We start from the raw sequence: 14,972 nt of genomic DNA on the forward strand, positions 1-14,972 counted from the left end.
CATACTTAATTTAATATAATAATTGGAAGCTATTTGGGAGTTTAATAGTTGGATTCGAAATTGATTTTACATTTTCGGGTTTTATTTTTGGTTTACTTATCTGTAATACATAAGCCTATTAATATAAATTGAGCTATTATAAGAAGTAGCCTAATAATAATAGTTAAGTTTATAATATAACATGACATATATAATATAGGCCAAACAGGAGCTTAAATATTTAACCATTTATAATAAACGTATTGATGTATACATAATTTAACTGATTCAGTTAAAAATTATAGAAATGCGTATAGATTGATTGGGAATCTAAATATTTTTATAATAATATAAGTATTTTTTTTTTTGAAATCTTTTAAATTTGTTTAAAATTAATCTCTCACTTTATGATTAAATTCTTGTCATATTTCACACCATGTCTTTTAAAAATAATATTTTAAGTTGCTTATACAGTGTAATTTATACTTCAATGACTTGCTCCACCTGTAGAGCATTTGAAAAATGAATTCTTGGCTGAAATGCGCTCTTTCCTCTGTCACTCTTTTGCATTTCTCCCGAAGAGTAAAAGTAGCACAGCAGCAACTGCGATAAGAGACACGAGCAACATCTGCAGTAACAACAGCAGCAACAACAGCAGCAGCAACAGCAGCAACATCAGCAGTCACAACAGCAACAGCAGCAACATTCGCACTCGTCCGACACTCGGCGACTATCTGGCTGTGTTTTCACTCTTCAGTTTTCAGTCGTTCGCTGGCAGACGCGCCGACAACGTGCGTCGCAGTCGCAGCTTTTCCGATTCGGGTTCAGATCGAGATTCGGGTGTGGATTACCATTCGCGCAGTGCTGGCTTGCAGGAGTGCTGTGCGTGATTGCGAGAAGTGTCGCCCCAACAAAATAGAAAAGTGCACTGTATGCAAATGTGAGATTCAGATGGCTGAGATTACGAACGGGTGATAAGGGGACACATTGAGTTTATGTGGCGCCAATATCGTTATCTGTATGTGCATAGTCTTCTGGGGGGGTGGAAATTGGGGTAAGGTGAGGGTGAGGTACTGCCCCGCAGACTTGGCCAACACTTGAGACGCCAACTTTTTGCGTCTTTTGCCTACAAGCAAGCGATAATATTTATGCACACTCAGAGATACAATTCATGTATTGATGGTCATTACCTTGTTAAATGGTTTCTGGGAACAAAACAAAAACATGTTTCCAAGAAAATAAAATAATAGTTCAGGTTTGGAATTCCCATTTGACCAGAATTATAAAATTATTTTGAAAATTTAAAAAATATTTGTGATTATGGTTCACGACAAATTCCAGATGAAGGCCTAAAATTATAATATTTTACTGGTAGAGGCGCCTCTTTTCGCACAGTGCATACATTTGTTTGTGCTTTCCTCTTGGCCATTTCAAATTTTTTTCGCAAATTTATTGCGCACACCAGAGTGTTTGTTTGTAAACATTTCGATTCGACTAATTGGACACGTTCGCCGCATTCGGTGCACTCACTAATGTACTCATAAATGGAGCCACACCAAATCAACAGCGTCATCGGCGTCCGAATTGAAAAAGCCAGAAAATTTCGCTTGAATTACACAATTCGCACAGTTAGAAACAAAACAAAAAACAGCTGATTTTCGCGCACCCTTTTATCGCCTTACTTGTTGAAATCGTTTTGGCCAAGAGAGAAGCAGAGAGCTGCCTCGTTTTCGGCCACCCGTACGTATGAGCAATGTCAAGTATACGCTCCGTAGACCACCGGCATTGAGTGCCAAGAGAGCCGAGGTGGGGTTGGGGTGGGAAAAGCACCATCAGCTGTCCATTGCCCCCGTTCACTTTTCCGTTGCCTCTTTTTTCCTGCGCTCTGCTTTGTTGCGATGCGATTCGATTCGATTCTGTTCGATAGCTTTGTTTTTAAAAATAAATTTCCATTTGTTTTGATTTCCCCTTCAGTTGGAATTTTTCTTTGTTTCGCGATACTGATAATAGCATAGGTACGGCCCATTTAAAGAACTGTTGGAGCCAGGTTGGTCAAACTATAGCAGAATAACATTGGAACAAAAGTTATAATTTTTTCTTTTTTTTATTTTTAAATATATAGATTTTAATAAATTTATTTTTGGAGCAAGAGCAAACTATATTTTTTAATAAGAATTTAATCATTGATATCATATTTTTTTTTTAATTTAAATAGTTTTTTCAATTTGGCAATAAAAGTAACTAGAAAAACATGCTAGCATATAATACATTTCTATATTTATTATTATCCTATTTTAGAAATAAAAAAAGTGCAAGTGAAGATTATTTTATTTATATTTGATTTTATTAAAGCCTTCGTCCCACTGTACATCCATTATAATCGCTGCAAACTCACATACGCATTGCTTGAAAAAGCGTCGTATAAAGACTTATATATTTAATTAAATTTGTGAGGGTTCTGGCTCTTTGTTGCTGGTGTTGCCCATAATACTGCTTCATTTGGCGTCGCTTGCGGACGGCAATCCCCATCGAATAGCATCATTTGTCGCTGAGCAACGGAGCTGATTGCTTGGCGCCCGGAGTAATCAAAATCGGTTTTAATTTCGTCTAAGGTTTACGACTGCGGGGTGAAGCCGCCGGTGGCAAATAATAGCCCATTAGAAGATAATTTAAAGATCAGATTTCTACAACTTGTTATTGGTGAAGTGACCCAGAAAACGCTGCTCAAAACTAGGTCAGAGCGCAAAAAAAGTAAACAAACCCAAGCAAAAGCGGAACAAAACGGCATGAACTTGGAACGACGTGCATCTGTGAAATTTTAATTGAGACTTCAGAGTCTCCGGTGTGCGGGCTTTCTCACCTGGTGGCCACTTCCTCACCTGATGACCCAGCATGAAGGGCATCTGCGGTGAGCAGCTCAACAATTGCATGCTCCTGGGCGACTGTGAAAATAGCGAACATGGTTCCGGATTGCCTGGAGATTTTGCAGGAGAGGGTGCGGAAACGGAGACCGGCGGTGGAATGGGTGGCAGTTTGGCCTTCGCCGCTCGCCGGATCCGGAACAGACAGGTGCACAGCATGGCCGTGCGGTCGGGCAGTGCCTACGATACCCTGGAGAGACCCTATCGCCATGATAAGTCACGCGGTAGGTGGGCCAAGTCGGCGGACTTCTACTTCGCCAGCTGCACACACGCCTTCAGTTCGCTGATCTTCTCCGAGCTCTCCACCTTTGGAATACTTCACGGCGGTTGGCGTAAGTACCCTTAAGCATTCGCAGATCCAGGGAAAAGGTACTTAAAAGTTGGTACCCTCCAAAAGAGCAAAAATAAATGATAAGTACACACTCTAAAAGAATAAATATTTTTTGGAAGGCCAAACATTTTCTTATCTATAAAAATTAAAAGTATAAAATGTTTCCAAACGGCATTTATTATCTTCAATACGATTTCTTTGTTACTTTCTTTTTTTTTACGGCGTAGGTAACACTTAAAACACGTAAAAATATAAAAAAAACCCCTTTTCAATTTTAATTACTTTTCGGCTTAGTTTTCCCACTTTGTGTCCATTTCCATATACTATCAATAAAAATTCAATTAACTAAACCAAAGGTTATCAAGCCTGCGTACATGACGGCATTTTGCGTTGACTTTGAACAATATTCGTATTTCGCAAGTGATAAGGTGAACAGCAGGGTGTCGTTACCGCTAAAAACAAAACAACTATCCCAGAATCCCGGTCATTAGTCGACCCTAATTATCTCAGCAACTGGTTTTAGAACGATTTAGTTGTTGGTAATCACGAAGTAATTGATTTCATAATTGCATTGCTCACCATATTTAAGATAAGTGAAATAATGACACAGTGCTAGCCACGACAAATGAGTGTAGTGTATAGGAAAAAGCTATAAGTAATAGTTGAGAGTAGTCAGAGTTGAGAATGGATTTTAATTACTCAGCAAAAATAAAGTATACATATGTAATATTATTAAATAATAATATGATTTTATTTGTTCCCCCTCTAGTATTTTTCATAATCGCCTACCTTATGGGAATGTTCTTTTACTCGCTGCCTATATTTTTGATCCAAGCATTTCTGGGACAATTCTCATCTTCCGGATCAATCTCAGCATTTCGGGTGGCGCCCATATTCAAAGGTGAGAATCTATAAGATTCTGTATCTGTTAAATATTTCAAGCTTAATGGCATACTTTTAGGCATCGGCTACGCCATTCTGCTGCTCAATCTGGGCACTCTAACGTACTATTGTGTTGGAGCTGTGGTGCCCCTCATCTACGCCGTGAATTCCCTACATAGAGTGTTACCCTGGATGAGTTGCAACAACACATGGAACACCGAGGATTGTTCCCTGCACGACAATTACAATGAAGATGTAAGATTTGTGTTATTTTAAATGTTTAATTAGCAGTGTTTTCATAAAATTGTATGTTCCTAGGACTATAGAGTCGATCCTCATTCCACCGTGGAGTTCTTTAGGTGAGTTATTGATACAAATTTTATATGGTTGAGCTCGAGCTGACTTCTTCACCTTCTCCAGATCAACGATTGCCTCTACACAAGAAGGTTCCAATCCAATGAGCATATCTTGGTCAATGCTCATAGGCGTGTTGTCCATTTGGCTGGTGGTTCTGGCCATGCTTTATAAGCCTGTGGCTTTTGTAAGTATTATCACTATTTTTTATGAACCATCAAAAAGGAAATACATTATTAAATTAATTTTTAGATCGGTAAGGCTCTGCGATGTTTCTGTGTGCTGATGTTCGGCTTCTTTGTCGCTGTGTTTTTGTACCTGGTTATTCACGAAAAAGTCACGGTTGATACCCTGCATTATTACTGGATGCCCCAGGTGGATAGCTTAGACAGCATCCTTGCAACGGCCCGAACCGCCCTCCTGATGGCTGGAGTGGCCCTGGGTCCAGGGTGGGGCAGTATTATAACCCTATCGAGTTACAACAGCTTCCGCAGCGATGCCGAAAGATTGAGCTTCTGGGTGTGCCTTACTCATATCACGATCGGGTTAATGGGACTTCTCTGCTGCAATGTGGCCCACGATCACTTTGAAGGTGGGAACAAAGATTTTGATCAATTCATATAATTTCATATACCTTATTTAAATAGCCCTTTCTTAATATAAACTAAAATGTCTTCATATTATATTATATATAATATTTATTCTTTAACTAGACCATGTGGGCATGATGCCACTGCATGTGGACGAGAAACATCATATGCAGTTTCTGTACCTCTGTTTTTCCTATTTGTTTGGGACGTTTTCGACGACACCAAATCTCTGGGCCTTTCTCTTTTTTGGCATGATATTCTTATCGGAACTATGTGCCTTGGTAAGTAAAACTTACCGGTTAAATAAAATTTTAATAATTGTATTTCCTATATTTTTAAGATTATTCAAATGATGTCCGTTATAACTGCCTTGTTTGATGAGTTCGAGACTTTGCGATCGAAAAGGACAATAGTTATATCTTCTTTGGTCTTCTGCCTCTCAGGCTCCTCAGTATATTTTTGTACTCAGGTGGGTTTGGAATTTAATGTTTTTGAAACCGTTGCATAATTTTGAGATTTATTTTATAGTTGGGCTTCAGTCAACTGACCCAGCTGCCCAATTTGGCCATGTTTACCCATGCGTTTATCTCGGGAGTGCTTCTGGTGATGACCACTTGGGTTTATGGTCGCGTTCGATTCCAGTGCGATTTGCAGTTTATGCTGGGCAAAACGATCTCAAGCTTTAAAATATTCTTTATACGATTTGCCACGCCCATTTTTCTGGGACTGTGTTTGGTAAGTAGTGGCCTGAAATTGAAGGTAAATGAATAAACCCTTGTTAACTTTTTTCTTCCAGTTCCAGCTCACTTATTTATTTTCCCGCGATCGCCTACACGATGTCCTGATTTACATGAGTCAGGGACTGATTCTCCTAACGGCCATTTCGTATATGGTCTATAAGGTGTGTCGGACGAACGGCAATTGGCGCCAGCGACTGCAACAGTGCCTTGCACCACATGACTGGCATCCGGTGGATGCGGACAACCGTCGATTCTACGAGGAAATCATGGGCATCTCCGAGATGCTGGTGATCGATGCCAATGCCAATACCACATAGTGCCTAAATATCGAATACTCTTTAGATCAAAACTCAACACTTAAGGCGTCGCCACATTACAAACGAACTGAACTGAACTCACTTTTATTATACACCCATATGCGGTCATACTCACGTACACGGTCACACCACTCACACACACAACAACCACACTAACACACCCGCACACGAGTATATACATATACAGATCACGTGCTAGTAGTGATCGTTGGATTTTATAATGGAGTCGTACTGATATTTTCCAAATGCTAGCTATAGTGAACAATAAACTGGTGATATTTAGTAGTTGCCTACTAAAAAAGTTCGACAAGCTTCGGCCAAAAAATATTGTTACGAAATAATAAAGTTTTACCTTTTAGCCATGTACTAGATTATTTTCGATGTCTTCTTTTGGGGCCCAAGAATATTGGTCATGCTCAGATATATAAAATGTTTTTAAGCAGAAGATCAGCGGTGTTTCATCAAGGGAACTGCTATGCCAGCAGTCTACCGTCACACGCACAGTGTACAACGGGAGCAATTTGCAGTAATAATGTTAGGTTTATTCAATCACATTTAACGCTTCATTGTGCAAAAGCACTTTCAGTGATTGTACGCTAAACGCTTAATTAGCGCATAATTGTTATATTATCAACAGCTTGAGCGTAAAAGTTTTTACTGCATCTGGATTTGTTTTCTAACGTTTGTTTGTCTGCCCATTTTCAGAGCACAAAAGTTATAGTTCTCTCATCGAAATGAACTTGGCAATGTAAACGAACAAAGGAAAATGGCGGAGATATGAAAGCTCTGTTAATATCAATTTAAAAAATAGTCTCAGAGTAGAAAATTTATGGTAGAAAATGCCAATACCCTAAGAAGCTTTGAAATATAGTTTCTAAATTTATATAAAAACTATATAAATATAGTTTCCAAAAAAATTATTTATTTCAAATTTTAATATGTTTAAAAATAATTTAAGCCTATGGGGAGCATCTCAGTATAGGAAACTCGACTTGTAGTTGGTATCCGTCTTTTCAAAGCAAAACGTTCGCGACTTGTTTAATAGATTCTTTGAGGCCACGTATTTTATGGTCCGTGATATGGCAGTAAGTTAAACAAACTGCCAGTGCTATCCCTTTTGCATAGTGTTTTTATGATCCCTCATTCTTTAGTTCCTTTTTGGGGGCGTTGAGTTACTGATTTGAATGCAATTACTAAAATATATAGAAAACTTAATTTTCGTGAGTTTGTTTGGCACTTTAATGATTTTACTTTCTATCTAAGATCGATATAGAGCCTACCTCGAAAAGTCCGAATTTAGTGGTTGCACGAAAAGTAAAAATTACGTTAGTTAGTTACGATTTCGATCGATTACTTGTCTTGTTTAAAATGTGTTCAAATATAATATTATAAATAATAATAATGAATGAAAACAATAAATGTATTCGATCTCTAAAGTCCAAAATTTATTTTTTATTAAGGTAACAAATCGAACTTTGACGTGAAGGCTTAGAGAGAAAAGGACGGCTGACCTTTTGCACATAATTGGTCTTATATCAAATTTTTAAATTTCGCGATTTGCTGAGATTGTATTGAGGTTGGCACAGACTTAAAAGGAACTTAAATTTGTGCCGAAATTTATTTGAAAGAGATTTCTGTGACACCCCAGAATATAATAAGTAGCATGAGCATCTCAGTCCAGTGCGATGAGCCGAGCACCGGCTTGCCGTTGAGATCGGATTCAGTTCGCCTGCATCGGCTCTACTGTTTAATCCCTCTATTTAAGGTAAAAATTTCGCGGATATTTTATCGTTCACATAGTCTTCCTCTACCAGCGTGAAAAATTTCATGGTGCCTATATAAAAACCACTTTAAAATCCAAAAATAATAATATGGTGTATGAAACATCGTATAGTACCGGGCAAAAGGCCTTTTCTCCTGATCAAAATCGAGGAAAATGGGAAAAACCCACGGACTATATATTTGCCTGTGTAGGACTAGCGTTGAAGATGGATGTCTTCGACATTACGTATTATTTACACCGGGATATGGGCAGTAAGTAGAACAAATTAATTGCGCTTTTTTATCTATTATAACAGAGCTAAATAGCTTCAGGGTTAGAGAATCTTTTATGGGCGTTGCACTGCTTATCAATTTGAATGCATTTACTGAACTAAATTTAGAACTTGAGCTTCCTTAAATAACTAAATTGGAAGTAAAACATTAATTCTAAGTAAATAAATGATTTTTGTATCTTGAGATTGTGTTTTTGCGTATAATTATAATATAAGTTTAAGACCTTAGATAACTAAACTTATATTATTTGAATCGTGCTTTCTAGTTCTTGGGGTTTGGCCGTATTTTGTTTATGTGGTAATTTATTTGGTTCCCATCATATTTATTCACTCCTTCATGGGCCAGTTCTCCAGCAGTGGCTTTATCTCCGCCTTTCGCCTGTCTCCTTTATTTAAAGGTAAGTCCAAAGCAAATGTAAAGAGATATTACATTTTAATTTGATTTTAGGCATGGGATATCTAAGCGTTTTTCTGACGCTCTCAATGCTCATTTATTATAGCATATATGCTGCTCTGCCATTATACTATATAATAAACTCTTTTCAACCCACCTTACCCTGGAGTTGTGAGGGCTTAAAATACTGGTTTAATGAGACCTCTGCTCGATCGACAGTAAGAAATTATGGGTGAACAAATCTTATGATCAAATAAAAATTATCTGGGCTCTTAAAGATATGTAATGGAACAATTAATGAAGAGCTCTCCATAACTCAAAACGATACAGCAAAATACATGAGGAAAGTGTACGTACCTTCCGTGATTTACTATGAGTAAGTAGACAATATTATTTATAAATTCAAAATTTTCGTATTCATAAAATATTAAAGTAATATTAAATTTAATAAACATTCTTTTTCATTTGATAAATAGTGTTTTGTTTAAATACTTTATATTTACTAGTATTATTATTATAGAAATCAATATCTGCTCTAATTTTGTAGGCATTTTTTTGAGGGCTTGCGAGAGAAAGGTGGTATGCCAGAAATGAATGACGCCTATGAGCTGTCCTGGTACTTAGTGACCCTGTTCGCTGTAGTTTGGGCAGTAATTGCATTTATATTTCATAAATTTTCGGATGCAGCTAGGTTTGGAAAGTTTTTGCGTTACATGGTTACTTGCACACTGATCCTTCTTTTAGTGTGCTTTGTACGCTTTCTCTTTCTCCCAAAAGATCTGTCGTGGCTAGCCAGATATTTAACTCCAAGACCCTATAATTGGGTACTGGGAACTGCCTCAACATTTTACATTGCCATACAAGCGTTCGGAGCTGGATGGGGCAGTGTGATAGCATTGTCCAGTTTCAATGGATTCAAAACGAACATAATGTCGTACAGTTGGATTATCTCCATTGGACAGATCCTTATTTTCATTACGTTTAGCTTGGTTGCCTGTATGCTGGAGCAGCACTTCAGAGGTATATACAACTGCACAATTTTACAAACTCTGATAAACTTTCTATTTAAATTTCAGAGTTTGATAAAGACTCTGATAAAGACATACACAACGTTTGGCTGATGTTTTTGTCTACTGCCAGTGCTTTGTCCACAATAGGTTGGTCGAACCTATGGACTATAATATACTACACTACTTTACTATTGGCGGCTATTATTTCGATAGTAAGTTCATCCTGCTAAAAGTTACTTAGGAATTAAAGATTTTATTTGCGATTTTAGTCTACTCAAATATTCACTGTCCTGCAAAGTTTGTTTGATGAGTTTGAGGAACTTCGAGTAAGAAAGCAGGAGGTAACCTTCGGCCTTATTGGTGGGCTCGCATTCTGTTCCATCTTCTTTTGCACAAATGTAAGTACCTAATATTTCTTTACCAGAAGTTCCAATACACCCTGTAATAATTTTTGGCTGATCGACTACTTTTTATATTTTCTAGCATGGTATTACCTATTTTTGTTCTTTCTACTCGGATGCTACTTTCTCACACATTTTGCTGCATATACTACTTATTTTGGTGGTTTTCTGGATCTACGGCCCACAACGTTTCCAGCGGGATATTGAGTTTATGTTGGGCCAGCTTTTTGCCCCCTGGAAAATTTATGTACTCCGTTACATAGCTCCATTTATTTTATTGATATTAATGGTTTGCAATATTTTTAGACCTCTTTTATAAATTTGAATGCCCACATTTTTACTTTTTATAATAGCCGTTGGGAATATATTGGTCCATAGAAGATCACTCTTTCGTCGCGGATGAGTTCCTTGTGATGTGCATTGTTGTGGTATGGTTACCCCTTCTGGCAATACCTGGCTATGGATTTTACTACCTTTCCAAGAGCACTGGCACTTTTTGCGATCGCCTTAGACGTACCTGCCGACCCACCGATTGGTATCCGGTTGAGATGGAGCACCGCAGGAAGTACGAGGAAGCTCTGGGAAACACCGAGGCACACCAGCTTGTTGAGGTTACCGAGTAGATGAAATAAGATATAATAAATTTACGAAATATAGTAAATTATCGATCAATTGCAATAAATATCTTACAAAAGTATCAACGGAAATTGAAAAAATAGAACAAAGATGTATAGAAAATAATATAAAATTGACCTCAAAATTATTTTAAATATTTCCCTACATTAAGATTGTGAGAAAAAGCACCACAGCATTCAATATTCAGTTTTGCTGAGTGATTAAAGGCCTTTTATATGGCAGTACCCATATGAGTACAACTATATAAATACATATTCATTTTAATTATACTTATAAAATATAGCTAACTTTTAATAGATTTGAAAGCACACTGAGGTTATCAATAACAATTAATTACTTCTAATACCCTCATATTTAGCACTATCAATTTCTTAACTGATTCTATCTTTTGATTATCAACAAACAGACCAGTAAAATTAAACGCTTTACTAATAATCAAAATCCACAAAAAGAGCGGAAACTTGTTTGTTTTCAATTTTCAATTGCTCACTGAGTGTTCCCTGGGTTTTTCGCTATGACTTTGCGTCTGTTTGTCAGCCCAATATATCAGTTTCCAGTTCTCGCATCGAAATGAACTTGGCAATGCACGACGATAAGCGACAGTCACTGATATAAGAGCTATGATAGTGTGCTTTTTAAATAAAATAGCAGAGAAGACAATTAATGGTCAGAAATAGAAATACCCTTACAGAATTTATAACATCAATCCAGGAAGTAGTTAATCTTTTTTCAGCTGGGGGATTTTAATAGTAAGTTTATGTAAGTTTTGGTTCAAACTATTTATATGATTAAGAGAATTATTATAAACTAATTGAAGTATTACATTATGTTTTCTTAATATTCCGTATTTGCTGGAAGAGCAAGTATGAATCGCCGACGTTAGGGCATAAGCATCTGAGTGAAGCGGGATGAGCTAAACAGCGGCTTGCCGTCGGGATCGGATTCAGTTCGCCGGCATCGGTTCTACTAATTAGTCCGTCAATTTAAAGTAAAAACGCTCGCGGATAATTCCAAATCTCATCGTGCCCGTATATGAGAATCCCTCACATCTCTTGTGGCCGAATAATATAGTATAATCGTCGCATCATGGTGTACGAAACATCGTACGGCACTGGGCTAAGGCCCTTTTCCCCGGATCTAAATCGAGGGAAGTGGGAAAAACCCACGGACTATATATTTGCCTGCCTCGGATTAGCTCTGAAGCTCGATGTTTTCGCAGCCTCGTACTGGTACTTCTTTGAATTGGGCAGTAAGTCATATAAGCAAACAGCACTCTCTCTGTATTATAGGGCTGATAAGCTCCTGCGTTGGGCTTATCTTTTTAGGGGCGTTGTGTTGCCAAGACATTTCGTTACCTCCTCAATTGACATCTGACACGATGACTCAGAATTAAATTTAAATGTTTGATTTTCTTCTTTTAGTTCTTGGCATATTGCCGTACTTTGTTTATATGGTGATATATTTGGTTCCAATCCTGGTCGTTCACTCCTTTATGGGGCAGTTTTCCAGCAGTGGTTTCATCTCCGCCTTTCGAGTGTCACCATTCTTTAAAGGTAAGCAAACGAAAATAATTGTAATACATTAATATGTATTTATTATAATTGTATTTTCAGGCATGGGCTATGTGAGCGCCTTTCTTAGTATATCCATGCTCGTCTACTACAGCATTTTTGCCGCTGTGCCCCTTCTCTTCATGGTCAACTCTTTTCGACCCACTTTACCCTGGAGCTGTGAAGGCTTTGAATCCTGGCATAATGTGTCCAGTGGTCAATCGACCGTAAGAAATTTGCAAGGAATTGCCGGCAAAGAAATAACTTTTTTTATTTTGCATTTTTAAGATTTGTAATATTACAAAGGCATTTGATGAAAACGAAAATGAAACCGATTATTACAGCAGTGTATTTCATGTACCTTCCGTTCTTTACTTTGAGTAAGTATTTTTTAGCTGCCTGCACTTATTATTAAATATCGCTGCTATTATAATAAAAATAAATGTGTACTTCGGAACATGTATAATAATAATTAGTGTTTACCTTTCAGAAACCACTTCAGTAATGAAATAGGATATCCGGAGGAGGAATTCGAGCTGTCCTGGCATTTACTGGGTCTTTTCGTTCTGGTATGGGCGATGATTGCATTCATATTTTACAAGTTCTCGGAGACGGAGAAGTTTGGAAAATTCATACGCTACATGGTAATCGGGACCTTGGCTCTTCTTTTAGTGTGCTTTCTGCGCTTTCTATTTCTCCCCGGAGCTCTTACGGGGGTCAACAAATATCTGACTCCGGAAGCAGAGCACTTAGCTATGGGAAGTGTCTCGACATTTATCATTGCTCTACAGGCGTTCGGCGCTGGCTGGGGCACCGTGATAGCCCTCTCCAGTTTCAATGGGTTCAAGACCAACATAATGTCGTTCAGTTGGATTATTTCCTTTGGACAGGTCTTTATTTTCATTTTGTTCGGCTTGGTCTCCTTTATGCTGGATCACTACTTCAAGGGTAATCGACATCCTGAATTTTTATTATCATCTTAGCTATCTTTATTTTTTATAGAGGTTAGTGATGCTACCAACTATGTGTTGCACGATTGGCTGTTGTTTTTGTCCGGTGCTTCTATCATATCGACAATGGGTTGGGCGAATTTGTGGACTTTTATTTACTATACTATGTTATTAATGGCTGCTCTTATTGTAATGGTGAGTAAAACTATTTATATATCTCGGTATTATAAGTTTAACAACATAATAATTTATCAATCAATAACAACATGTTGAGGGCTTAAAATCAGAACTGATGGGATACTTAACCTTTTTGAAAATGATTTTTCTGTGTGAGGTAATTTCAGTTACCAATATAAAGAATTTCTAGCAGAGATACAAAAATAACTAATGTTATAAAATCATAAGTTAAAATATATGTATGTATATGAAGTTAAAGTTTTATTTTAAATTATTAGTGTAACATATATATGATAGACGATACACTATATTAAAGATCGACATTAAAGCATGCAAATTTAGCACACTATATCATATTACAGATCTACATACATTCTTTATGTTTTTCATTACAGACGACCCAAATTTTCACTGTTCTGCAAAGTATATTTGACGAGTTTGAAAAACTTAGGGAGAGAAAGCAGGAGGTAACGTTTGGACTGATTGGTGGTCTTGCATTATGTTCTTTTATGTTTTGCACAAACGTAAGTACTTTGATGTTTAGTATAAAAAATTCTATTGTCTATATTTCGCAAATTAATTAGAGTGTACTGATCTTTTTTCAATACTTTTCCAGCATGGTATTTCATTCTTTTTTGCTCTTGGTAGTGACGCCCTTGCCACTCACAGTCTGCTGCATCTACTGCTCATTTTGGTGGTTCTGTGGATCTACGGTCGAGAACGTTTCCAGCGGGATATTGAGTTTATGTTGGGGCAACCGTTTGCCTCCTGGAAGGTTTTCATTATCCGATTCATAGCTCCAATTATTTTACTGATTTGTCTGGTTGGTTATGGTCTTTCATTGTATGTAGTTTTGTATAAGCTTAATGTTTTCTTTTTTGTCCAGCTGGCAGGAATAGGTTTGAGCCTTGTGAGCCACTTCTCCGCAGTGATCATTGTGATATCTTTAATACTGGTGTGGTTGCCGATTCTGGCCATACCTGGCTTCGGATTGTACTACCTGTTCCAGAGCACCGGCACCTTTAGTGATCGCTGCAGGCGCACCTGTCGACCCACCGACTGGTATCCGGTTGAGATGGAGCACCGCCAGCAGTACGAGGAAGCTGTAGGAAACACTGAGATGACCCATCAGCTTTTTGAGGTTACCGAGGAGGTTAATTAGTGATGTATGTAAATGTAAAGCATGTTATAAATAAATTCGTGATATCAATAAGTTTTTAGAATGTTTGAATGGTCCTAAAATGGCATAGAAGAAACCTCTTTTCATTGACGAACTAAGCAAGGTGTTGTTTATAAACGAAGAACATTATGTTTCATAGTTTTAAAACAGGGTATTTAACGTGTACTGAACCAGTATTTCTATGTGGTTTGGGTCATAGCTTAGCGTTTTACCGAACCCGTAACTCGAAGAGCTTTAAAGAGTACCTAAATACCAGTATTCCTATTAGCATTGAACCAAACCCGTACCTCGAAGGCATTACAGATTTAAAATTTATAACGTTTGAAAACTAATCACATAAATTAAGAACAAATTAAAAAAATAAACATCAACAAAAATGATAAAATAATTAAGTTGCATAAGGCATTAACGAACAGTTTAAACTTTATGTTCCATTCCTTAATTAAAAAATATATATATTTTTTTTTGTTTATTGAAATCAAAATGTAGTTTTATTTAATATCTGC

The 14,972-nt window shown here is 37.3% G+C and overlaps 3 protein-coding genes across 7 annotated transcripts; all 3 read left to right on the forward strand.

Moving 5' to 3' along the window:
- Window positions 1–742: 742 nt before the first annotated feature.
- On the forward strand, window positions 743–6,480 carry LOC108034226 (sodium- and chloride-dependent GABA transporter 1). 5 transcript variants are annotated; one of them, XM_050885077.1, is made up of 11 exons: window positions 743–919; window positions 2,332–3,232; window positions 4,001–4,132; window positions 4,193–4,368; window positions 4,432–4,472; window positions 4,534–4,654; window positions 4,720–5,059; window positions 5,181–5,338; window positions 5,398–5,526; window positions 5,586–5,792; window positions 5,854–6,480. In XM_050885077.1, the coding sequence occupies exons 2-11, from the start codon at window positions 2,872–2,874 to the stop codon at window positions 6,112–6,114; spliced, it is 1,926 nt and encodes a 641-aa protein (XP_050741034.1). In that variant the 5' UTR covers window positions 743–919; window positions 2,332–2,871; the 3' UTR covers window positions 6,115–6,480. The 5 variants fall into 5 exon arrangements, with proteins under 5 accessions (XP_050741034.1, XP_016964560.1, XP_050741035.1 ...); XM_017109071.3 differs by having other exon boundaries at window positions 2,592–3,232; XM_050885078.1 differs by having other exon boundaries at window positions 2,686–3,232.
- Window positions 6,481–7,855: 1,375 nt separating this feature from the next.
- Window positions 7,856–10,670, forward strand: LOC108033450 (sodium-dependent noradrenaline transporter-like). The gene is made up of 9 exons (XM_017107782.2): window positions 7,856–8,148; window positions 8,435–8,566; window positions 8,617–8,780; window positions 8,841–8,938; window positions 9,110–9,582; window positions 9,639–9,784; window positions 9,842–9,970; window positions 10,056–10,262; window positions 10,327–10,670. The coding sequence occupies exons 1-9, from the start codon at window positions 7,986–7,988 to the stop codon at window positions 10,594–10,596; spliced, it is 1,782 nt and encodes a 593-aa protein (XP_016963271.1). The 5' UTR covers window positions 7,856–7,985; the 3' UTR covers window positions 10,597–10,670.
- An 887-nt stretch (window positions 10,671–11,557) lies between these two features.
- On the forward strand, window positions 11,558–14,499 carry LOC108033313 (sodium- and chloride-dependent glycine transporter 1). Its single transcript, XM_017107589.3, has 9 exons — window positions 11,558–11,858; window positions 12,031–12,162; window positions 12,223–12,386; window positions 12,448–12,539; window positions 12,650–13,107; window positions 13,162–13,304; window positions 13,682–13,810; window positions 13,903–14,109; window positions 14,173–14,499. Exons 1-9 carry the CDS (start codon window positions 11,696–11,698, stop codon window positions 14,446–14,448), a joined length of 1,764 nt encoding a protein of 587 aa, XP_016963078.1. The 5' UTR covers window positions 11,558–11,695; the 3' UTR covers window positions 14,449–14,499.
- Window positions 14,500–14,972: the final 473 nt, after the last annotated feature.

This window comes from Drosophila biarmipes, chromosome 2L (genome assembly GCF_025231255.1).
Source record: "Drosophila biarmipes strain raj3 chromosome 2L, RU_DBia_V1.1, whole genome shotgun sequence".
NCBI lineage: Eukaryota > Metazoa > Arthropoda > Insecta > Diptera > Drosophilidae > Drosophila > Drosophila biarmipes.